Source organism: Podarcis filfolensis (assembly GCF_964270895.1).
Source record: "Podarcis filfolensis genome assembly, chromosome: 13".
NCBI classification, from domain to species: domain Eukaryota; kingdom Metazoa; phylum Chordata; class Lepidosauria; order Squamata; family Lacertidae; genus Podarcis; species Podarcis filfolensis.
This window is the reverse complement of record NC_139615.1, coordinates 2,597,899-2,621,551: the sequence shown is the minus strand read 5'-3', so window position 1 is coordinate 2,621,551 and position 23,653 is coordinate 2,597,899. Positions and strand designations below refer to the sequence as shown.

Genomic DNA, 23,653 nt, shown 5'->3' with positions numbered 1-23,653 from the left:
ACCCCCTCCTGAGCAGGAGAAAACAAGCTTGCATCTTGTGATAGCCCTCCATGTGAGAAATATCTTAAGGACTGTCACATGGGGGAGAGATGCAAGCTTCTTTTCTCCTGCTCTGGAAGGTAGGACCCGAACCCATGGCTTCAGTCTCAGTCTTCTCTTCCCCCGGCTAAATACCCCCAGCTCCTTCAACTGTTCCTCATACGCAGACTCCCTCAACTTCGGCCCTCCAGATGTTTTTGGCCTACAACTCCCATGATCCCTAGCTAGCAGGACCAGCGGTCAGGGATGCTGGGAATTGTAGTCTTTTGATCATCTTGGTTGCCCTCCTCTGCACACCTTCCAACTTGTCAATCTCCGCTTTAAACTGGGGTGTCCAGAACCGGACACAGGACTCCAGATGGGGTCTGTCCAAGGCAGAATAGAGCGGGATTATTCCTTCCCTTGACCTGGACACTAGGCTTCTGTTGATGCAGCCTAGAATAGCATTGGCCTATTTTAAAGCCATGGTTTTCCCAGTAGCGATGTATGGAAGCGAGAGCTAGACCATAAAGAAGGCTGATCGCCGAAGAACGGATGCTTTTGAATTCTGGTGCTGGAGGAGACTCTTGAGAGTCCCATGGACTGCAAGAAGATCCAACCTCTCCATTCTGAAGGAAATCAGCCCTGAGTGCTCACTGGAAGGACAGATCCTGAAGCTGAGGCTCCAAGACTTTGGCCCCCTCATGAGAAGAGAAGACTCCCTGGAAAAGACCCTGATGTTGGGAAAGATGGAGGGCACAAGGAGAAGGGGACGACGGAGGACGAGATGGTGGGACAGTGTTCTCGAAGCTACCAGCATGAGTTTGACCAAACTGCGGGAGGCAGTGGAAGACAGGAGTGCCTGGCATGCTCTAGTCCAGGGGGTCACGAAGAGGCGGACACGACTAAACGACTCAACAACAACATTCCTTCCCTTGATCTGGACACTAGACTTCTTGTTGATGCAGCCTAGAATAGCGTTGGCCTTTTTTGCTGCTCCATCACACTGTGGGCTCACGTTCAGCTTGTGGTCCACCCTAGATCCTTGTCACATGTACTGCTAGTACGCCAGGTGTCCCCAATCCTATATTTGTGCATCTGGTTCTTCCTGCCCAAGTGCAGAATCTTGCATTGGTCCTGACCGAAACACAATAAATGTCCTTGCTTTTGGGTTTGCCTCCTTTTTAACTCCCTGCTTTCCTCCCCACTGGACCCTGCCTTCACTTCATCAAATAAATAAATATACGCACATGTTTGCAACATTTTGCCTTTCCCCTTCTTGCAGTACGCCAAAGGTTTTTAGGATGCCGTTGTCTTCACAGTAATACGGGTCATCGTGGTAAGATTGGGCCAAACCCCAGACCCCTATCCTGTTCATCATACCATTTTAAACAGTTTTCGCCCGCAAAGAGTCCTGGGAAACGTAGTTTGGTCACTGGGGCTGAGTGTGGTGAGGAGACTCGTATTTCCCCCCATGGAACTACAATTCCCAGAGTCCCCCGGGAAGCGGCGTTGAACTGGCATGGCTTCCCCCCCAAGGAATTCTGGGAGTGTCAGGATTTTAGAGATGCGTAGGTGGGGCATGGTCCATAAAAGGTTGGTCTAATCTATGCTGTGACTGCACTGCCTGATTGTAAAAACAAACAAGCAAACTCAAAGCTCGTTACCAAAACAATAAAATTACCGTGAAAGAAAACCGTTTTAAACATTCCCAAAATAATTAAGAATAAGAATATAACTCTTAGCTGCAAAACAACTACAGTGGTACAGTGGTTCTCAAACTTAATCCGTTCCGGAAGTCCGTTCCAAAACCAAGCGTTCCAAAACTGAGGCGCGCTTTCCCATAGAAAGCCATGCAACGGATTAATCCGTTCCAGACTTCTAAAAACAACCCCTAAAACAGCAATTTAACATGGATTTTAGTATTTAACGAGACCACTGATCCATAAAAGGAAAGCAATAAACAATGTACTGCAGTCACACAATCAATCAGTCAGTCGGTAGCTGAACTGGGTTCCACACAGTCACAAAAGAAAAAAGAGCCGCAAAAACACAAACGCAAAATAAATAGCAAAAACAGACAGACCTCAGCGTAACACTAAAACAAGCGCAACACTCAAAACGGAAGCGTAACACTCAAAATGGAGCACGTTCGGCTTCCGAAAAAAGTTCGCAAACCGGAACACGTACTTCCGGGTTTGCAGTGTTTGGGTTCCAAGTTGTTTGAGAACCAAGGTACCACTGTACTTCAAAGTCATGTATTTATACTGTATTTTATGCTGCTTTTACAATTAAGTGTTTTAAAATTTGTTGGTAGCCGCCCGGAGCCCGGTTCTTGAACCGGGAAGGGTGGGGTATAAATAAAAATTGATTATTATTATTTATTAAAGTCGACGCAGTTTGCCAAAAGGACAAAGCGATAAAATTACCGGTAAAAACCGTGAGAAACGAAAACGTTCCAGAAATAGACAATGATGACAAGGTGCCCTCTTTCTTTGCGAAATTGTTCTGTTTATTTGCTTTGGAAGAGGCCGAGCGGCCTGGCAAACTCCGTGGCCTCCATGCTGGGTGCTCTCTGTCCTGGCGACTCAGCCGTTCATTTCGCAAACCCAGTTGTAGCGGCGGTTACAGTTCTCGTCGCTCCACAGCCCGTCGCGGTAGAGATGGGCACAGTGGGCCGGGTGGTAGGGCATTTCGACGGAAAAGCTATTCGGTTCCCCGAGCCGCCAGTCTCTGCAATGAGAGCGAGAGCGTGATAGGAATTTTGAGGTCTTAGATATATGGTAACGTTCATAAGCATTTTGATTCCCAAACTGAGCAAATGTTTTCTCAGCAAGGTCAAAGTGGGAAACCTCCCCATTGTCTCTTTCCTCACAAATCCTGTCTTAAGGGCACATTTAAGATAATGAATAGGGTGTGAGCCTGTGACCTGGCCCAGGAACTAAGTATTTATCATTACAAAAGACTGGCCAGGCAATCCAATCAAGTGACCGTTAACAGGTAACCAGGCAGACAGGAGGTAAACAAAGCACTCAGATTTCTGCTGTAGACCGCCTTTTCTGTGATGTAGGTATGATGTATCTGAGGGGTGGTCTTAGGTTACAACCCTTCTGTGATGTGTGTATGATGTTTCTGGGGGTGGTCTTGATCTACAGGGTGGCAATTTCAAAAGTCTTTATAAGGCCTTGCACGCCATTATTCTAGGTTCCTCCTCCCTCCTGCGTGTGGTGAGCGAGGACCCAGTTGCAACAGATCAATAAAGATCAGGCTTACTAGCTGTTTTGCTTCTCAGTATTCTCTGGTTGGCCTCTGTTATCTTCTCCTACCAATAGGGAACCTATGTAAGGACTCTATATGGGCTCTTGGATACCCCATAAGGGAAAAGGGCAATTTTTGTTTACAACAAGAGCAAGAAAGGGAAAATGGCGGCCCGAGCAAAACCGTCGTGCGCCTTGAATGCTCCTGCGAGAGTTCAGATCAGAGAGCCACATACAACAGAAAATAATATTTGGAATATACTGGACCCCATTAAAGGTAAAGGGACCCTTGACCATTAGGTCCAGTCGTGGCCGACTCTGGGGTTGCGGCGCTCATCTCGCTTTACTGGCCGAGGGAGCCGGCATACAGCTTCCGGGTCATGTGGCCAGCATGACTAAGCCGCTTCGGGCGAACCAGAGCAGCGCACGGAAATGCAGTTTACCTTCCCGCCAGAGCAGTACCTATTTATCTACTTGCACTTTGACGTGTTTTCGAACTGCTAGGTTGGCAGGAGCAGGGACCGAGCAACGGGAGCTCACCCCGTCATGGGGATTCGAACCGCCAACCTTCTGATCGGCAAGTCCTAGGCTCTGTGGTTTAACCCACAGCACCACCCGCATCCCCCATTACGTTTGTTTATAAAAGTGGCTATCTAAGGTATCAAACTGCTGGAGATGCAAGAGGGATAATGCTTCTCTAAAACATATGTTTTTTTCATTGCCCTATATTGAAAGATTTTTGGCAGAAGGTAACTGAAACCATCAACAGGACTATACAGAACAACCTCGCATTTACAGAGCAAAATATCCTCTTGAATTATATACCCAGCACATGGAACCTCACAAAAGGGCAATGCGAGTGGACACCAGGTGGGCAGGGGGTCAAACTCACATTCTGCGGATGGTATAGCCCGTCCCGTCCACCCACTTCCAGACGCCGCTAGCCATGGTCAAGCCGATCCAGGTGTTCCGGGGCTTCGTGAGCTGGGCCACAAATTGCTGGCAAAAGAAGGCAGAAGAAAAAAGTGGTGTCACCGGGGGCAGATTGCGGTTTTAGTTGGTATTATTAATTGCATTTCTTAGGGCTCATCCATAGTTCCTTTTGCACTTCCCAGGAAAAACATGTGTGATTTAATGTTGGACCGGAATAAACGTCAGTTGCATTTTCCACAGTTTGCTGTTTGTCCCAATGCAGCAGTAATAATAATCAATCAATCAATCAATCAATCTTTATTACGGTTCAGAGACCCAACAAATCGTTACAAAGCAATGCACAATTCAGACATGATTTCTTATTTATATCCTGCCCATCTGGCTGGGTTTCCCCAGCCACTCTGGGCAGCTCCCAACAGAAAACACAAAAAAATCTCCAACATTAAAAACTTCCCTGAACAGGGCTGCCTTCAGATGTCTTCTGAAAGTCAGATACAGTGGTACCTCTAGATGCGAACAGGATCCGTTCTGGAGCCCCGTTCGCATCTAGAAGCAAATGTAACCCGTGTTTGTGCATGTCATGTTTCGGCGCTTCTGCGCATATGCGTGACATCATTTGGAGCGTCTGCACATGTGGCGAAACCCGGAAGTAACGCCCTCCGTTACTTCTGGGTTGCCGCGGAGCGCAACTCAAACGCGCTCATCCTGAAGCACATTCAACCCAAGGTATTACTGTAGTTGTTTATTTCCTTGACATCTGACGGGAGGGCGTTCCACAGGGCGGGCGCCACCACCGAGAAGGCCCTCTGCCTGGTTCCCTGCAACCTCACTTCTCACAGGGAGGGAACCGCCAGAAGGACCTCGGAGCTGGACCTCAGTGTCCGGGCTGGACGATGCGGGTGGAGACGCTCCTTCAGGTCTACTGGGCCTTTGAGGCCGTTTAGGGCTTTCAAGGTCAGCACCAACACTTTGAATTGTGCTTGGAAACGTACTGGGAGCCAATGGAGGTCTTTCAAGACTGGTGTTATGTGGTCTCGGTGGCCGCCCCCAGTCACCAGTCCGGCTGCCGCATTCTGGATTAGTTGCAGTTTCTGGGTCACCTTCAAAGGTGTTTCTCCCGCCTAGAGTTCAGGCCAACTTACCTGTTCCAGGTAGCTGGTGATGATGACCAGGTGGGCGTCTTTATCTTCGCAGTCCAGTTTGGCTTCGTCCCAAGACTTGTCCGTTTTGGAGAGCCAGTAGCAGCTGCGACTAAACGGGAGCCAACCTTTGAGGCAGCAGTGGCTCCCCACTTTTGGGGGTGGGTAAAGAATGACAGAGAGGTCAAACTCTGATCCACGCTGCATTACGAAAAAGAGTCGGCTGGCGAACATCGCTTTGAGGATTTGCAAGGCATTCCTTGGGTGGTTTCCCCCGTGGGATAGCTGGTAAAAACTTCACAGAACCATAGAATCTTATACAGTGGTACCTTGGTTCTCAAACTTTGTCCGTTCCAGAAGTCCGTTCCAAAACCAAAGCGTTCCAAAACCAAGGCGCCCTTTCCCATAGAAAGTAACGCAAAACGGATTAATTCGTTCCAGACGTTTAAAAACAACCCCGTAAAAAAAACAGCAACTGAACATGAATTTTACTATCTAACGAAACCATCGATCCATAAAATGGAAGCAGTAATCAATGTACAGTGGTACCTCGGGTTAAGTACTTAATTCGTTCCGGAGGTCCGTACTTAACCTGAAGCTGTTCTTAACCTGAAGCACCACTTTAGCTAATGGGGCCTCCTGCTGCTGCCACGCTGCCGGAGCACGATTTCTGTTCTCATCCTGAAGCAAAGTTCTTAACCTGAAGCACTATTTCTGGGTTAGCGGAGTCTGTAACCTGAAGCCTATGTAACCTGAGGTACCACTGTACTGTACTATAAAATAAACAGGACAGTATTGTAGATGATAAAAATTTAAATTATTATTTTTTTCTTAGCTGCACTGATGATAGTCCTTGTTTAGATGGGGGGCTTTTATCCATTTCCTCAGTCTCACAATCAACCCATCAGTAGCTGAACTGGGTCCCACGCAGCCACAAAAATAAATGAACCGCAAAAGCCTCAAAAATGAAAACGCCAAATAAGTAGCAAAAACAGAAGCGCCAAATACAGCGGTACCTTGGTTCTCGAAGTCTGTTTGACAAACTGGAACGTGTCCAGAGGAGGGCAACCAAAATGGTCAAAGGCCTGGAAACGATGCCTTATGAGGAACGGCTAAGGGAGCTGGGCATGTTTAGCCTGGAGAAGAGGAGGTTAAGGGGTGATATGATAGCCATGTTCAAATATATCAAAGGATGTCACATAGAGGAGGGAGAAAGGTTGTTTTCTGCTGCTCCAGAGAAGCGGACACGGAGCAATGGATCCAAACTACAAGAAAGAAGATTCCACCTAAACATTAGGAAGAACTTCCTGACAGTAAGAGCTGTTCAACAGTGGAATTTGCTGCCAAGGAGTGTGGTGGAGTCTCCTTCTTTGGAGGTCTTTAAGCAGAGGCTTGACAACCATATGTCAGGAGTGCTCTGAAGGTGTTTCCTGCTTGGCAGGGGGTTGGACTCGATGGCCCTTGTGGTCTCTTCCAACTCTATGATTCTATGATTCTATGATTCTGAAATGTTCGAAAACCAAGGCGCAGCTTCTGATTGGTGCAGGCGCCCCGGAAACAATAGCCGACAGCCGCGTCGGACGTTCGGCTTCTGAGAAACGTTTGAAAACCGGAGCATGTACTTCTGGATTTTCTGTGTTTGGGAACCAAGGTACCGCTGTAGTTGGAAGGGACCCCAAAGCTCATCTAGTCCAACCCCCCTGGAATGTAAGAATCTCAGCTGAAGCTTTCCTGACAGATGGCCGCCCAACCTCTGCTTAAAATGACCACCAAGGAAAGAGAGGGAGACCGTTTCGCTTTCAAACAGCTCTTAATGTAAGGAAATGTTTAGTCAAAATCTCCTTTCTTGTCGCTTGAAGCCACGGTTTCGAGTCCTGCCCTCCGGAGCAGGAGAAAACAAGCTCACTCCATGGGGCAGACCTTGAGATATTTGAAGATGGCTCTCATATCTCCTCTCAGTCTCCTCTTTTCCAGGCTAAACATCCCCAGCTCCCTCAACCGTTCCTCATAGGGCTTGTTTTCCAAACCAGTGGTCCCCTTGGTTGCCCTCCTCTACACACCTTTCCAGCTTGTCCATCTCCTCTTTAAAATAGGGTGCCCAGAACCGGACGGAGAACGAGGTCATTTGGAGTATTTGAAAGACAGGTTCTCCAATATGTGCTCTAAGTTGCTGAAGAAGCCACTTCCTATTATTATTAATAATAATAATAATTATTATTATTATTATTATTATTATTATTATTATTATTATTTCTTCATACCACCCTTCATCCAAGGATCACAGGGCAATTTGCAAGATAAAAACACCAAAATGCACACCTGATGACTTGGAGACACTGAGAATGATATTAATAATAATAATAATAATAATAATAATAATAATAATATTTATACCCCGCCCATCTGGCTGAGTTTCCCCAGCCACTCTGGACAGTTCCCAATCAAGTTCCCAATCAATCCCTGAACAGGGCTGCCTTCAGGTGTCTTTTAAAGATAGAATAGCTACTTATTTCCTTCACATCTGCTGGGAGGGCGCTCCACAGGGCGGGCGCCACCACCGAGAAGGCCCTCTGCCTGTTCCCTGTAACCTCACTTCTCGCAATGAGGGAACCGCCACAAGGCCCTCGGAGCTGGACCTCCGTGTCCGGGCTGGACGAAGGGGGTGGAGACGCTCCTTCACATCTACTGGGCCTTTGAGGCCGTTTAGGGCTTTAAAGGTCAGCACCAACACTTTGAATCGTGCTCGGAAACGTACTGGGAGCCAATGTAGGTCTTTCAAGACCGGTGTTTTGTGGTCTCGCCGGCCGCTCCCAGTCCCCAGTCTGGCTGCCGCATTCTGGATTAATTGCAGTTTCTGGGTCGCCTTCAAAGGTAGCCGCACATAGAGCGCGTTGCAGTAGTCCAAGCAGGAGATAACTAGAGCATGTGCCACTCTGGCCAGACAGTCTGTGGGCAGGGAGGGTCTCATCCTGCGTACCAGATGGAGCTGGCAGACAGCTGCCCTGGACACAGGACTGACCTTCGCCTCCATGGACAGCAGTGAGTCCAAAATGACTCCCAGGCTGCGCACCTGGTCCTTCGGGGGCACAGTTGCCCCATTCAGGACCAGGGAATTATTGCAATAATTATTGCATGAGCCACCTTTTCACAGTTATGCACCCCCCCTTTTCCAGACAGACGCTTGAGCGCTGCTCCCCGATTAATTCCTGACCTGTCTTGTTGCTTTTAATGCTTTCCACTTCGCAATTCTGGGTCCGCACGCTGGTCCGCAGTTTAGAGATCTGTTCCTGGAACTGGGTCTTCACTGGAGCAGGACAAAGGGAAATGAGGGTCATCACATATGATTCTTCTTGAGCCCCCCCCCCCCAACGAATTTTCAAGGACTGACCGTTTTCTACGCAAAGGGCTTTTAAATGGGCTAGGCTGTTTCTGTTACCTGTTTTTTAAAGATTTGTTTTCTCACAACTTTTCAATTTTGTTATGGCTTAATTGCTTTTTAACATAGCTGTCAACTTTTCCCTTTTCTTGCGAGGAATCCTATTCGGAATAAGGGAATTTCCCTGAAAAAAAAGGGAAACGTTGACAGCTATGCTTTTTAACCATGATCTCTTATGTGTTTTTAGCTTTTTGTATTCCGTATACTTTTTCTGGGCAATAACTACCTCGGGCACGGAAAATGAGGGATATAAAATTTGTAGTAGTAGTAGTAAAGTCCTAGGCTCTGTAATTTAACCCACAGTGCCACCCGCATCCCTAGTAGTAGTAGTATACTGCCCTATATCCTCAGGTCTCAGGGCAGTTCGGAGCATAAAATCACAATATAAAACCCACCCTGGAAGAGTGGCAGATGAAAGTGATGGACTTTATGGAATTGGCGGAAATGACTGGCAGAATCCGAGACCTGGGAGAAGAGTTGGTGGAAGAAGATTGGAAGAAATTTAAAGATTATCTGCAGAAACATTGTAAAATTAGTGAATGTTAAAATGATGTTGGATTGGAAATAAGTGGTACTAGCAACAAAGTTAATAAGAATATGCAAAAATGAATTGATAATGGATGAAAATATAGAGTTATAAAATGTTAAGATATAGAGTTAAGATAAATGAAAGAGGGTAAGGATTTGCTGATTTGATTATTTAAATGGGAATACAAGAAGGGGAGGTGTGAGGAGGTCAAAGAAACAAGCAAATGAGTTTTAAGTTACGAAAAACAGAATTGTTTTTAATTTTTCTTATTTTTTCTTTGCTTTTGTATGTTGTATCTTTATTTTTCTTTTTTCTTTTATTATGTGTTCTTGTATTTATATTTTTGTAAAACTTCAATAAATATTTCTTTAAAAACAAATCACAATATAAAATCACAAAACGCATAATCAAATTGAAAATGAAAATAATCCATAATGAATAGGGGAAAAAAGTACGTCATCCCCCCTAAAAAAAACCAGTCTCCTTTTCTTTGGGAAATAATTCAGATGGAAATTCCCAGGTGTCAAAAAAGGTTATTTATGTATGTCACTACTGCACCCCAAGTTTTTTTAGCCCAAAAATGGAAAACAAGTGAGGTCCCAACTAAAGAAGAATGGGAACTTAAAACTGATGGAATATGTGCAGCTTATGAACCTAACATATAGAATATCTGAAGAAGTGTGCATGCACACGAAAGCTCATACCAATAACTAACTTAGCTGGTCTCTAAGGTGCTACTGGAAGGATTTTTTTTTAATTTTATTTATTTTGTTTTGTTTTGAATATAGAATAAGAGAACAAGAAGAACATATGTTTAAAGAAGATTAGAAAATGTTTATTGAATATATGGGGGGGCACTGTATACACTTGAAAATATTAGCAGCATTAAGATAAATTCAGCAGTGTAAATATGTTTTGATGGATGTTAATAATGGAATACTGAATGGTTTAGTAAAATATACAAGGATTTATGATATGCAAAATGAGCCACGGAAAGAGAAGAAGGGAAATCACCGATATTTTAAGGTTGTTTAACTGAGCGTTCTAAATTGTGAAACAGAAAAATTAATAAAAATTATATAAAAATAGGAAAAGAAAATGAAAACAACCCAATAACACACACACACACACACAATTTTAAAAGGGCATTGGATATCAATTAACCAAAGGCTTGGTTGAAGAGGAACCTTTTTGCCTGGTGCCTAAAGTTGTATAATGAAGGGGTATCATTATTAGAAAGGGACGCGGGTGGCGCTGTGGGTTAAACCACAGAGCCTAGGACTTGCCGATCAGAAGGCTGGTGGTTCGAATCCCCGTGACGGGGTGAGCTCCCGTTGCTCAGTCCCTGCTCCTGCCCACCTAGCAGTTCGAAAGCACAAAGTGCAAGTAGATAAATAGGTACTGCTCAGGCGGGAAGGTAAACGGCATTTCCGTGCGCTGCTCTGGTTCGCCAGAAGCGGCTTAGTCATGCTGGCCACATGACCCGGAAGCTGTACACCGGCTCCCTCGGCCAATAAAGCGAGATGAGCGCCGCAACCCCAGAGTCGGCCACGACTGGACCTAATGGTCAGGGGTCCCTTTACCTTTAACTTATCATTATTAGAAATAATAATAGCAGCAACAAAATAGTTACTAACCTAAATTAATAACTAAAAAGTACAGCCTGCCCAAATTCAGGGGCAACCACCACCTCCCCTCACACAGGGGGGGAAAAACCCACATCTGTCTCACAGCTGCTTCTGCGCGGACGCACCTTCCTTCGTCTCCTCGGTCAGGTTTTGCACCATATGTTCAATTTTCACCAGTTGCTTCAAATCTTCTGCCTCTGGAACCAGCAGAAAGAGGTGAAGTTGGAGGAAATGGTTTGGGGATGTTGCAGGAATTTACCGTATTTTTCGCTCTATAAGACACACCAGACCATAAGACGCAACTAGTTTTTGGAGGAGGAAAACAAGAAAAAAATTATTCTGAATCCCAGAAGCCAGAACAGCAAGAGGGATCTCTGTGCAGCGAAAGCAGCGATCCCTCTTGCTGTTTTGGTTTCTGGGACAGCTGCACAGCCTGCATTCGCTCCATAAGACGCACACACATTTCCCCTTACTTTTTAGGAGGGAAAAAGTGAGTCTTATAGAGCAAAAAAATACGGTATGTATAGGTGGGGGGGGGCTTGCCCCTCCAGCAGATATCATGCACATGCAGCCCCTACCAAAATCAGCACTTTTGTGACTTTTGTGATTTGTCCCCACAAAACACCCCATCACAGTTTCTTCCTATCTATTCAAAGGGCCTTTGCTGCACGATCCCAAATGTAAGAATTCACTGATCAATGTGTCGCTGTACTGGCTCACTGGGAAAACTTCAGAAATGCATATAGACAGGTGAGCTCAGCTCCTCAGCAGCCCCTCTGCCTGAGTGATAATCCCTGGCATCCTGATACCTGAGTGCCAGACAGGTAGCCATTCCAGAAAGAACAAACCCGGATGAAGGCAAAAGGGTGGGATGAACTTGGCTGGGAAACAGGGAAATGTAAATATCTCTTTTGTTTCACTTGATGGGTGTTTGGTGGAGGGCAAGGAGAACCATGGGGCAGGGTCCAGGATGCTCAGATTACGGCCACCAGACCTCCCCTTTCATGACGTAACCGTGATGTATGAGTGATGTAGTTTGGGGGGTGTAACATGGGGATTAGGTAAAGGTAAAGGGACCCCTGACCATTAGGTCTTGCCAATCAGAAGGTCGGCAGTTCGAATCCCTGCGATGGGGTGAGCTCCCATTCCTCGGTCCCTGCTCCTGCCCACCTAGCAGTTCAAAAGCACCTCAAAGTGCAAGTAGATCAATAGGTACCACTCCGGCAGGAAGGTAAACGGCATTTCCGTGCGCTGCTCTGGTTCCCCAGAAGCTGCTTAGTCCTGCTGGCCACATGACCCGGAAGCTGGACGCCGGCTCCCTCAGCCAATAAAGCAAGATGAGCGCCGCAACCCCAGAGTCGGTCACAACTGGACCTAATGGTCAGGGGTCCCTTTACCTTTACCTTACACTTGGAAAGAAGATCTGCTTCCTGGACTCACCCTTCTTTTTCAGAGCGGTGATCTCGGCCGAGACCGTGCGGTTGATGCTTTTCAAAGTCTCCTCCATCCCTTTCAATTCACCGACAGATTTCCGACCTGGGGAGAGGGAGCAAAGTTCGAAACTCCCATTCTTCTAGGCGCCTTTTGCAACCCCAGAGTCGGCCACGATTGGACCTGATGGTCAGGGGTCCCTTTACCTTTACCTTTACCCCTCTTTGCCACACCCGCACCCAAGGAGCCGGACATCTCACCAGCCGAGCCACTACTCACCCGTTAAGCCGAACACAGCGACGGCAATGGTGAAGACGCAGATGACTCCCAGCAGGATGAACACCAGGCGGTGGCCAGGGCAGACGCCCCGTCCCCAGGAGTCCGAGGGGCGCAGGCCGAATTCTGCAGGGATAAAGAAGCCTTTTCAGCCTATTCCTACCGTCCCACCTCGACTGCTTGCGTTATCCTAGAACGTGGGTAGGCAAACTAAGGCCTGGGGGCCAGATCCGGCCCAATCGACTTCTCAATCCAGCCCGTGGACTATCCGGGAATCAGCATGTTTTTACATGAGTAGAATGTGTCCTTTTATTTAAAATGCATCTCTGGGTGATTTGTGGGGCATAGGAATTCATTCATTTCCCCCGCAAAAAAATATAGTCTGGCTTGCCACAAGGTCTGAGGGACGATAGACCAGCCCCCTGCTGAAAAAGTTTGCTGACCCCATCCAAGTATTTCAGAGTTTGATGGGACCCCCACGGGTCATCTAGCCGAACCCCGGGCCATGCAGGAATTACAGCGGAAGAATCCCTGACAGATAGCCATCCCACCTCTGGGCTAATCTACGCCGCTCAGTTAAAACATGAAAAATGTGTTATAGGCAACGCTCTCGCTTTTGGACAGCGTTTAGCTCAGCAGCAAAAAGAGCCGTCGCCTGGCCCTGAAGGGTTAACTTTAGGTGAATCGCCAATGTGTTGAGGAGCCTGGCATTGGAACTGTAAATGACAGGCTCCTCAATGTGCCAGCAGAGGGCACTATAGAGCAGAGATCTCCACGAGAGATTGCATTGAGAGCCACTATACTGTTTTTTAATGTGTTTTTTTCCAGATCTGTGTAGATCCAGCCTCAGTCTAAGATCCTACGCAGAAGGAGATTCCTGCATCTTTGCCCACATGGCTTTGAAGAGGGGATCTTTATCCCAGTACTGAAACGAAATCTTCAGTTGTTTTTGAATGTTGGTGTTGTTTTTATATACGGAATTGGTTTATAGATGGAACTGTTTTTCTTTTTTATATACAGTGGTACCTCGGGTTAAGTACTTAATTCGTTCTGGAGGTCTGTTCTGAACCTGAAACTGTTCTTAACCTGAAGCACCACTTTAGCTAATGGGGCCTCCTGCTGCCGCTGCGCGATTTCTGTTCTCATCCTGAAGCAAAGTTCTTAACCCGAGGTAATATTTCTGGGTTAGCAGAGTGTGTAACCTGAAGCATATGTAACCTGAAGCGTATGTAACCTGAAGCATATGTAACCTGAGGTACCACTGTATTAACCTGTGTTTTATACACACACACACACACACACATATATATATATATATATATATATATATGCGCTGTTTTGGGGTTGCATCCACTTTCTAAACTCCTGGGTATGTTTTCCTGGATAAGAATATTTTTCTCAGGCGCCAATCAAGTTCCCACCTGATATCAATTGGCAGGGAGTTCCAAAGGTGCCGCCACATGAAAAAAGATTGATTTCTTGCAGTAGTGGAATGGGTTTTTATGTGGCACCGTCGCCTGGGCGCATACGGGGCAAGAAATATGGTGAAATAAACAAGGTGAGTGTTTGGGAAAGACAGAGAAACAGGATGGACAGAGAAACGTACCTCCGCTGCTCCAATCCTCCTTCTTGTCCTCCATATTTGGGGATCTAGTGTCTTGGCGACGCTTGATCACTCTGGGTCAGAAAGGGCATGAGAAACCTGGAACCAGAAGGATGGGATTTTGAAGGCAAAAATCCTGTCCCCTGCGACATAAATCTTGGCTACACCCATGCTTTCCAAGTAAAAGTAGTGGATTTCTCTGAGTTTATAGTAACAAACCAAACAACCTCAAAGTCAATAGATCCCACAAGCCAGACGTCTGTCCAGCTCCCTCCCAGTTGATTTAGGCCAGATATTGACAGGGCAAAGTCTAAAACGCCGACTTCAAATTGGGAAATTCCTCGTCATCAGACACACAGGTTTAAAATACGCAGATTAATAAACACATCCTCAATCATTAACACAGGCTCTCTCTAAAAACGTACGAAATAAAACAGGCACCGGGCTTTGGGTGGTGGTTTAACGCCCCAAAAGGAAAAGCAGGGTGTGAATTGCAGCAGCCATCAGATTAAATGTATTTCACTGAAATTACGGTAGTTTCCAAACAGGCTGCGATCCAAAAGAGTTAGCAACCACAATCCATTTTAATTTTTTGCATTATTCCAGCCGGAAAAACCCTGGGGTCTCAGTTTGACACGAATTTTGGCTTCCTTGCATTAACCTGGAGCTAAGATTTAAGTGAAAAGATTGCCTACTGACGACCACAATTGTTTGATATCGAAGCACTGAAATTTCCAAATGGGGGGGGGGGACTGATTTAATGCCGAACCCTAGAGTTGGCGAAGACACCTCAAAATTCAACACTCAAAATTATTGCTCTAAAGAGAAAACAAAACTGAGCTACAGAATATTTCCTGGTGGTGGGAAAAACACACAAAACAGACTGCAATCTGAATGCTCCTGTTTGATTTTCCAGTATGGCCAAATGGATTGGTTTCAGACCCAGATATTTTTCACCCTGCTAGGAGTCGTCTGGAACGTAAGAGCATGAGAAGAGCTCTGCAGGATCAGGCCCGTGGCCCATCGAGTCCAGGATCCTGTTTTCACAGTGGCCAACCAGCTGCCCATCGTAGGAAACCCGCGATCAGGATTCGAACGCAAGACCCGCTCTCCCCTCTTGTGGTTGGATTCGGAAGCCTTGGCGGCAGAGCAGAGGCATTCTGCCGAGTAGCCACCAATAGCCCTCTCCATTAATTCTCTTTTAAAGCCGTCACTGCCTCCAGTGGCAGGGAGTTCTGCAGTCCCACTCTGCGCTGAATCTGCAACGTTCAGCTTGCCCATGCATATAAATGTTATACAGACCTCTTCTCGCGTCCCCTTTCGCTTGCCTTTTTCTCCAAATTCAGAAGTCCCAAACGCTGCGACTTTTCCTTACTCGGAGGTCGCTCCTCAGCTCCCCCAACACTTCCCTTTCAGAAAAACCCACAAGCGGAGATAAAATTCTCAAGCCGGACGCACGTGGGGGGGAAACACAACAATCCGTTTCTCCCGACTGCGTCCAGATTTTTGGAACCAATTGATGCTTCTACAGCTCCGGCAAATGGATCGTTATCTCCTCAAAAGGACTGACAGGCAGCCCTTTTGGATTGGCTCCCAAAGGGAGGTTGAAGCGTCGAGCTGAAAGGGACCCAGGGGTCATCTAGTCCAACCCCGTGCTGTTGCAGGATTTTTCCCAGACAGACACGGGTTCAATGAGGCAGGTCCGATTTATTTACCGCGCAGGGCTCCAGCAAGATACATCTGAAAAGGCTGGAAGCCTCGATTAGCGGCTGGGGGCTGTTTTTATAGTGAAAGACTATAAAACCTCCTACAGGATTATTTCAGAAATGAGGAACCTCCATCAGGCAGGCAAAAATTAAAAAAGTGGAAGTATACTCATGCAGGCAAGAGAAACAGAACTTTTTTAGCTTCCCTTCCTGTTCTGTAGGCCCCAAACTGCAAGCACGTGAAGATTTCTCATTGAAACTGCTGATTTGTGCAAGTTTAAAAACAGACACTGCAGGGGTACCTCGGTTTATGAACTTAATCCGTTCCGGATGTCCGTTTCTTTTTTATATATATAATTATTTTTATTGGAAATTTTATTCACAACATAACACGAACCCCCCCCCCCAATACAGAAATCCAGCCTCATTAAACGTGAACATAACATACAATTAGCATAACACAGAACAAATTTGTTGTTGTTGTTTAGTCGTTTAGTCGTGTCCGCCTCTTCGTGACCCCCTGGACCAGAGCACGCCAGGCCCTCCTGTCTTCCACTGCCTCCCGCAGTTTGGTCAAACTCATGCTGGTAGCTTCGAGAACACTGTCCAACCATCTCGTCCTCTGTCGTCCCCTTCTCCTTGCGCCCTCCATCTTTCCCAACATCAGGGTCTTTTCCAGGGAGTCATCTCTTCTCATGAGGTGGCCAAAGTCTTGGAGCCTCAGCTTCAGGATCTGTCCTTCCAGTGAGCACTCAGGGCTGATTTCCTTCAGAATGGAGAGGTTGGATCTTCTTGCAGTCCATGGGACTCTCAAGAGTCTCCTCCAGCACCAGAATTCAAAAGCATCCATTCTTCGGCGATCAGCCTTCTTCATGGTCCAGCTCTCACTTCCATACATCACTACTGGGAAAACCAGAGCTTTAACTATGCGGACCTTTGTTGGCAAGGTGATGTCTCTGCTTTTTAAGATGCTGTCTAGGTTTGTCTCTGTTAATCTAGCCAGTTCAATATACTCTTAACAGTTTGTCGTGCCATTCCCTTTTTGTTGGCACAGTTTCTTTTTCCCAGTTTTTAGCAATTAGGATCCTTGCCGCTCCTGCGGCATAGAGGAATAAAAAAGGAAAATACGGATGTCCATTCTTAAACCGAAACTGTTCTTAAACCGAGGGGCGCTTTCCCAAATGAGGTGCCCTTCCACCGTTTGGATTCCGTTCTTAAATTGAGGTTAAGTTCACAAACCGGGACACTGTTTCCGGAGCTCGTAAACCAAATCGTTCGTAAACCGGACTGTTCTTAAAATCGAGGTGCCACTGTAATTAGCTCACCCCGCCTGACAGACACGTGTCAGGCTTCTTGCCATAGTTGGCTTATTATACAGTGGTACTTCGGGTTAAACCAAAGAGCCTAGGACTTGCTGATCGGAAGGATGGCGGCTCGAATCCCCGTGATGGGGTGAGCTCCCGTTGCTCGGTCCCTGCTCCTGCCAACCTAGCAGTTCGAAAGCACGTCCAAGTGCAAGTAGATAAATAGGTACCGCTCTGGCGGGAAGGTAAACAGCATTTCCGTGCGCTGCTCTGGCTCGCCAGAAGCAGCTTAGTCATGCTGGCCACATGACCCGGAAGCTATACGCTGGCTCCCTTGGATAGTAAAGCGAGATGAGTGACTGGACCTAATAGTCATGGGTGCCTTTACCTTTACCTTTACCTCGGGTTAAGTACTTAATTCGTTCCAGAGGTCCGTTCTTAACCTGAAACTGTTTTTAACCTGAAGCACCACTTTAGCTAATGGGGCCTCCTGCTGCCGCTGGAGCACGATTTCTGTTCTCATCCTGAAGCAAAGTTCTTAACCCAAGGTACTATTTCTGGGTGAGCGGAGTGTGTAACCTGAAGCATCTGTAACCTGAAGCATCTGTAACCCGAAATACCACTGTAACACAAACATCCTTCCTCCGTCACTTCCCACTCTGTGGAGTCAAAACATATGTGAAAGACAACAATCCCTTGACTGCAACCACGGAGCAGGAATTCTAACAATCCCTGCCCTTCTTGCACGCAAGTAGGAGTTGGGATCGGGGCTGCTCCGATAGGCACCCTTCACGGCTTAGTTTCTGGGGTCAAGGAAGGTGGAGGCAGCCCGGAAACTGCATCTGGGAGCCCCTGCACCACCATCATATGGGGATTTCTGAGCAGCTCCTGAAGCCAGCCAGAGCCAACTGCTCTGGGCTGCTGAGAATGCCGCCGCTGCGTTTCCCGGGGAAATTAGATGAAATCCGGGGACATTCCGGGGATGGAATTCCTTCCAGGACTAATTCGCAAATCCGGGGACTTAATAATTTATTATTTGTACGCTGCCCATCTGGCTGGGTTTCCCCAGCCACTCTGGGCGGCTTCGAACAAAGATTGGAAATACATTAAAATACCTTCTTTACCTGATTTTCTGTCTCTCTATGGGCCTGTTTGCTGTCGCCCTTCCCCACGGAGACTTTCGCTATGGACTCCTCGCCCCCAATCTTTGAACTGTCAACATCGCTCATCTGCCATGCCCAAATTTAGAGCTTTCCGGCTGCGGGGAAGGGAGAAATCCTTTTGCTGGCTCCAACACAGCCAGCCCTGGACCCTGGGCCACAATACACAGGACAACTTAAGCATGGCTGATAATGTTCTAACAACGTATATAGCCTGTATTGTTTCACAATTCTTGAATAAAGAACATATGGTGGAGATACAACTGATAAAATAAATCAATATTTTATGGACAAAATTAGAGAAGGCAGTCAATCAATATAACTGAAGCAAACAAGCTTTTCATTAGCCCCAATCCTGCAATAATAGAACCTCAAAGCTTAGCAACAAACCAAGTTAGACAATATAGTCCATCGGTATAGAACAGGGGTAGGCAACCTAAGGCCCGGGGGCCGGATCCAGCCCAATCGCCTTCTAAATCCGGCCTGCGGAAGGTCTGGGAATCAGCGTGTTTTTACATGAGTAGAATGTGTCCTTTTATTTAAAATGCACCTCTGGGTTATTTGTGGGGCATAGGAATTCGTTCTTTTTTTTCTTCAAAATATAGTCTGGCCCCCCACAAGGTATGAGGGATGGTGGACCGGCCCCATCTGCCCTTGCAATAAAAATTTAAGGTCTTATATATAAAATAAATGTTCATAAATGTACCAATGTCTGGAGCAGCGCAGGAAGACTGCCCTGAAACCATTTTGACTCCCAAACTGACCAAATGTTTCCTCTGCAAGGAGGGAGGGGGTGAGGGAACCTTCCCATCATCTCAGGAATTGGGTAATCACCATGTCAAAGGAATGGCCAGACTACCAGGAAAGGCAATCAGGTAAGGCATTATCAGATAACCTGGCAGACAGGGTAAAAAACAAGGCACTCAGATTTCTGTTGTAGACCGCCTTTTCTGTGATGTAGGTATGATGTTTGTGGGGGGTGGTCTTGGGTTAAACCCCTTCTGTGATCTATGTATGATGTATGGAGGGGTGGTCTTGAGCTCCAGGGAAGGCAATTTAAAATGTCAATATAAGGCCTTGCGCGCCATTGTTCTGGGTTCCTCCTCCCTCCGGCATGTGGTGAGTGAGGATCCTGTTGCAACAGATCAATAAAGATCAGGCTTACTAGCTGCCTTGCTTCTCAATATTCCCTGCTTGGCCTCTGTTATCTTCTCCTACCAATAGGGAACCTACGTAAGGACTCTATATGGGCTCTTGGATACCCCATAAGGGGGAAAAGGGCAGATTTTGTTTACAACACCCTGAGATGGGATCCTGCTCCCCCCCCCCCAAGGCAAACAGCAAGGCCAAAGGGATGAGCACAGCCGGGGGGGTGGTCTGGGAGGGGTGGTCAAGCAGGACACAAACCCAGATGCTTGACCATTTGTAGGGCGGCACCCATTTCGAACCTGGCATCCTATAAATGTTTGGGGCTACGACTCGCATAGGAATTTTGAGGTATTAGATATATGTTAAATGTTCATAAATGTACCAACCAAGCACGTACATAGATCAGCACAGGAAGACCGACCTGAAACCATTTTTGATTCCCCAACTGACCAAATGTTTTCTCTGCAAAGTCAAAGGGAAATGGAAAAGCCTCCCCATTGTCTTTTCCTTCACCAATCCTATCTTAAGGATATGTCTGTCTGTGTATGAATAGGGTGTGAGCCTGTGACCTGGACTCAGGAACTAAGTATTTAGCATTATAAAAGACTGGCCAAGCTCCCCAGGCAATCCAATCAAGTAAGCATTAACAGGTAACCTGCCAGACAGGAGGTAAACAACGCACTCAGATTTCTGCTGTAGACCTCCTTTTCTGTGATGTAGGTATGATGTTTCTGGGGGTGGTCTTGGACTCCAGGGCTGGCAATTTAAAATGTCTATATAAGGGCAGACACACCTTCGTTCTGGGTCCTCCTCCCTCCTGCGTGTGGTGAGTGAGGACCCTGTTGCAACAGATCAATAAAGATCAGGCTTACTAGCTGCTTTGCTTCTCAATTTTCTCTGGTTGGCCTCTGTTATTTTCTCCTGCCAATAGGGAACCCACCTAAGGACTCTTCACGGGTTATTGGATACCCCGTAAGGGAAAAGGAGTAGTTTTCTTCCCCTTACAACATTATTTTTAATGTCAGTTTATAAATATTCTTCTGAATAAATACAATAAAGTCAACTGACCCACGTCTGGGAGCAGCACTCTGAAGAAAGGCAAACAAACATTCCTTTCGGAAGACAATCTCATCATGTTTTATTTGCTTTCATAAAAGATACAGTTGATTTCCTGTATAACCGTAGGTTTGTTTATTTTCATTTATCTATTGAATAAAATCAAACAGAACTTGGTTGTAAAATTTAAAAAAGCAGTTTATTTAGGTTCATAACTTGCACATTTTCTGCCCTTGAGGCCGGGGTCTCAGACCTGCCTCGTCTCAGTTATTCTGTCTTCACAACAAGATATATTTTCTGTTTTATGTATTAAAGGGGATGAGGCAAAGTCATGTCTCTGCCTAATCCTGAATGCACAGGATCGCATTGGTCTTGTGTGAACCTTACCTAGTTGAAAAAGAATAAAATAAACTTTATTAAAAAACCAGAAGCTTTTTTATTAGGAATTATAGGTACCGATATACTAAAGGAGCAGAAAGGACTTTTTATGTACGGGACAACAGCCGCTCGGATGCTACTAGCCCAGAGATGGAAAGAAGAAAGAGTCGCTAACTCAGGAAACAAGAACTTTTAATAAAAATGGGGAAAAATTACAAGCAGAGGACCTTAAGGTCCATGAATAATCATAGTTTAGAGGTCCCTAAGGAAGTCAGATTATCTTCCACCAGGGCCTTCTCAGTGGTGGCTCCGACCTGGTGGAATGTTCTGTCCCAGGAGACCAGGGCCCCGCAGGATGTAACCTCCTTCTGCAGGGCCTGTAAGACAGAGCTATTCCGCCTGGCCTTTAATTTGAATTCAGCCTGATCTTTTATTCCTCTTCCTTCCCTTTTTATGAAGATCACCCGCTCTGAGACCCCACAGCTAATTCTCCCCTGGCCTCCTCGCTGGCCCAAGTAGGACCAATGCAGCCAGCTAGCCCTGGGGATTATCTAATTGATTTTTGATTTTTGATTTTTATTGTTATTCATGTTTTTATACTGTATTTTATGCTGCTTTTATAATTAAGTGTTTTAAATTTATTGTTAGCCGCCCTGAGCCTGGTTTTTGAACCGGGAAGGGCAGGGCGGGGTATAAATAAAAATTTATTATTATTATTATTATTAATAATAATAATAATAATAATAATAATAATAATAATATTTAGGAGACCACTGCAAGCAGATGGAAACACTAGCAGGGTTTTAATTTCACTTGTAGCATAACAATTACCATGGATAATATGGATTGATATAAAATATAGATTATGGAATAATATACAGTTATAAAAGTTGAGAATGAGATCCACGGAGGGTGGGGGAAGTCGTGAGATTCAGAGTAATCTCTATATATATGGAGATGTATTTGGCTTGTTTAAATTTTGTATTTGAAATGATTTCCAAAAAAAGAAAGCATAAATACAACTAGAAAAGAAATCGCTTGTGTGGAACTCTCCGTGTCAGAGTGACAGAACCGGGTTTTTTGGAGGGGACCTTCCTGTTTCCTCTATTTATTTATTTTTAAAGATTCTTTATTACAAAACAATTTACACAGAACATAAACAAAGCGACAAACAACATAAACAGACCAGAGACACTGACTAACAACACCTCATTTGACATTACACACCCTTTAACTTCCAATTCACCTCATTGCGCTTTTTATACCTTAGTAGTCTACAGGCAACTTCATTTTTATTATTCTTTCCCGTTAATTATCAGTAGAAATTTTCACTTCATAGTTTCCTTAAACTCCAAGATTCAATCCTAATCTGTCAGGAGATTTGTGTCATTACAGTACTTTTAAAGATATTCTTTAAACGTTATCCAATCTTTACTAAATTTCCGGCCGGAATTTCCTCTTAATTCTCCCAGTCCTTGCAAGTTCCGAATATTCTATCGTCTTTGCTTGCCAACCAGTTTTTGTGGAGATGACATCGCTTTTCCAATTTTTTTGCTATTAAAATCCTCGCCGCTGTGGCTGGATACATAAAGAGGGTTCTGTGGGGTTTTTTTGTAGATCAGTGGACAGAACACCTAACAAAAAGACTTCAGGGGTTTTTTTTCCGAAACGAGAATTTGAAGATCTTTTTGAGTTCATTGTATATTATGTCCCAAAATTCTCTTATCTTGGCGCAGTACCACCACATGTGCATAAAGGTACCAAGTTCCTTCCTGTTTCCTCTAGAGGCCCAGCTCCATCTCGCACATCCAGGGGAACCGGCGAGAGCAGTGGTTGTCGTTCCAAAGGCCGTTGGACAAAGCCTGGACGCAGTCCTCTCCGCCTCCCAGTCCGTGGCCGTACCAGTGGTCCGGCTGGCCTTCATCCCAGTCCCTAAAACAACAGAAGGAAGAAATCCGTCATTTGCAGTGTTCTTGAAAGGAGGGATGGGGAAGACATTTAATGCGTCGCTGATGTTACAATATACGATACGATATACGATATCTTTATTGTCATTGTCCCATACAATGAAATTGAAAAACTACATAAAACATTCAAAAACCCCTAAAAACTCTGAAACCCCATTTTAAAATACACTATACTATACTATACTATACTATACTATACTATACTATAAAATACACGATACTATAGAGATGTTGTTCTCCAATTTAGGTAAAGAAAGGTAAAGGTAAAGGATCTCTGTGTGGGAATGTCCAGGAAGGCAGGAGAGGATATATTGTTTGTTACTATTCTTCCTAACATGTGCTAGGGATGCGGGTGGCGCTGTGGGTTAAACCACAGAGCCTAGGACTTGCTGATCAGAAGGTCGGCAGTTCGAATCCCCGTGACGGGGTGAGCTCCCGTTGCTCGGTCCCTGCTCCTGCCAACCTAGCAGTTCAAAAGCACGTCAAAGTGCAAGTAGATAAATAGGTACCGCTCCGGCGGGAAGGAAAATGGCGTTTCTGTGCGCTGCTCTGGTTCGCCAGAAGTGGCTTAGTCCTGCTGGCCACATGACCCGGAAGCTGTACACCGGCTCCCTTGGCCAATAAAGCAAGATGAGTGCCGCAACCCCAGAGTCGTCCGCAACTGGACCTAATGGTCAGGGGTC

At 45.8% G+C, this 23,653-nt stretch overlaps 2 protein-coding genes and 1 long non-coding RNA gene across 9 annotated transcripts in view; 1 reads left to right on the top strand and 2 right to left on the bottom strand.

Moving 5' to 3' along the window:
* Nucleotides 1-60: 60 nt before the first annotated feature.
* LOC310747018 lies at nt 61-1,280 on the top strand. Its single transcript, XR_014540840.1, has 2 exons — nt 61-457; nt 970-1,280. It is a non-coding gene; the product is annotated as an uncharacterized lncRNA (long non-coding RNA).
* A 1,228-nt stretch (nt 1,281-2,508) lies between these two features.
* Nucleotides 2,509-18,472, bottom strand: LOC310746935 (asialoglycoprotein receptor 1-like). 4 transcript variants are annotated; one of them, XM_083581199.1, is made up of 9 exons: nt 18,385-18,472; nt 14,254-14,349; nt 12,651-12,773; nt 12,381-12,476; nt 11,066-11,137; nt 8,559-8,651; nt 5,351-5,499; nt 4,168-4,274; nt 2,509-2,751 (listed from the first exon to the last, which is right to left on the bottom strand). In XM_083581199.1, the coding sequence occupies exons 2-9, from the start codon at nt 14,285-14,287 to the stop codon at nt 2,607-2,609; spliced, it is 819 nt and encodes a 272-aa protein (XP_083437325.1). In that variant the 5' UTR covers nt 14,288-14,349; nt 18,385-18,472; the 3' UTR covers nt 2,509-2,606. The 4 variants fall into 4 exon arrangements, with proteins under 4 accessions (XP_083437325.1, XP_083437326.1, XP_083437324.1 ...); XM_083581200.1 differs by having other exon boundaries at nt 18,376-18,440; XM_083581198.1 differs by lacking the exon at nt 18,385-18,472 and adding an exon at nt 15,553-16,044.
* Nucleotides 18,473-21,965: 3,493 nt separating this feature from the next.
* LOC310746927 (asialoglycoprotein receptor 1-like) overlaps nt 21,966-23,653 on the bottom strand; it is a 38,793-nt gene continuing 37,105 nt past the window's right edge. For all 4 annotated transcript variants that reach the window (XM_083581182.1, XM_083581185.1, XM_083581184.1 and 1 more), the window contains one exon: nt 21,966-22,935. In XM_083581182.1, the coding sequence (XP_083437308.1) occupies nt 22,785-22,935 (151 nt within the window). In that variant the 3' untranslated portion in view covers nt 21,966-22,784. The remainder of the gene's footprint in view (nt 22,936-23,653) is intronic.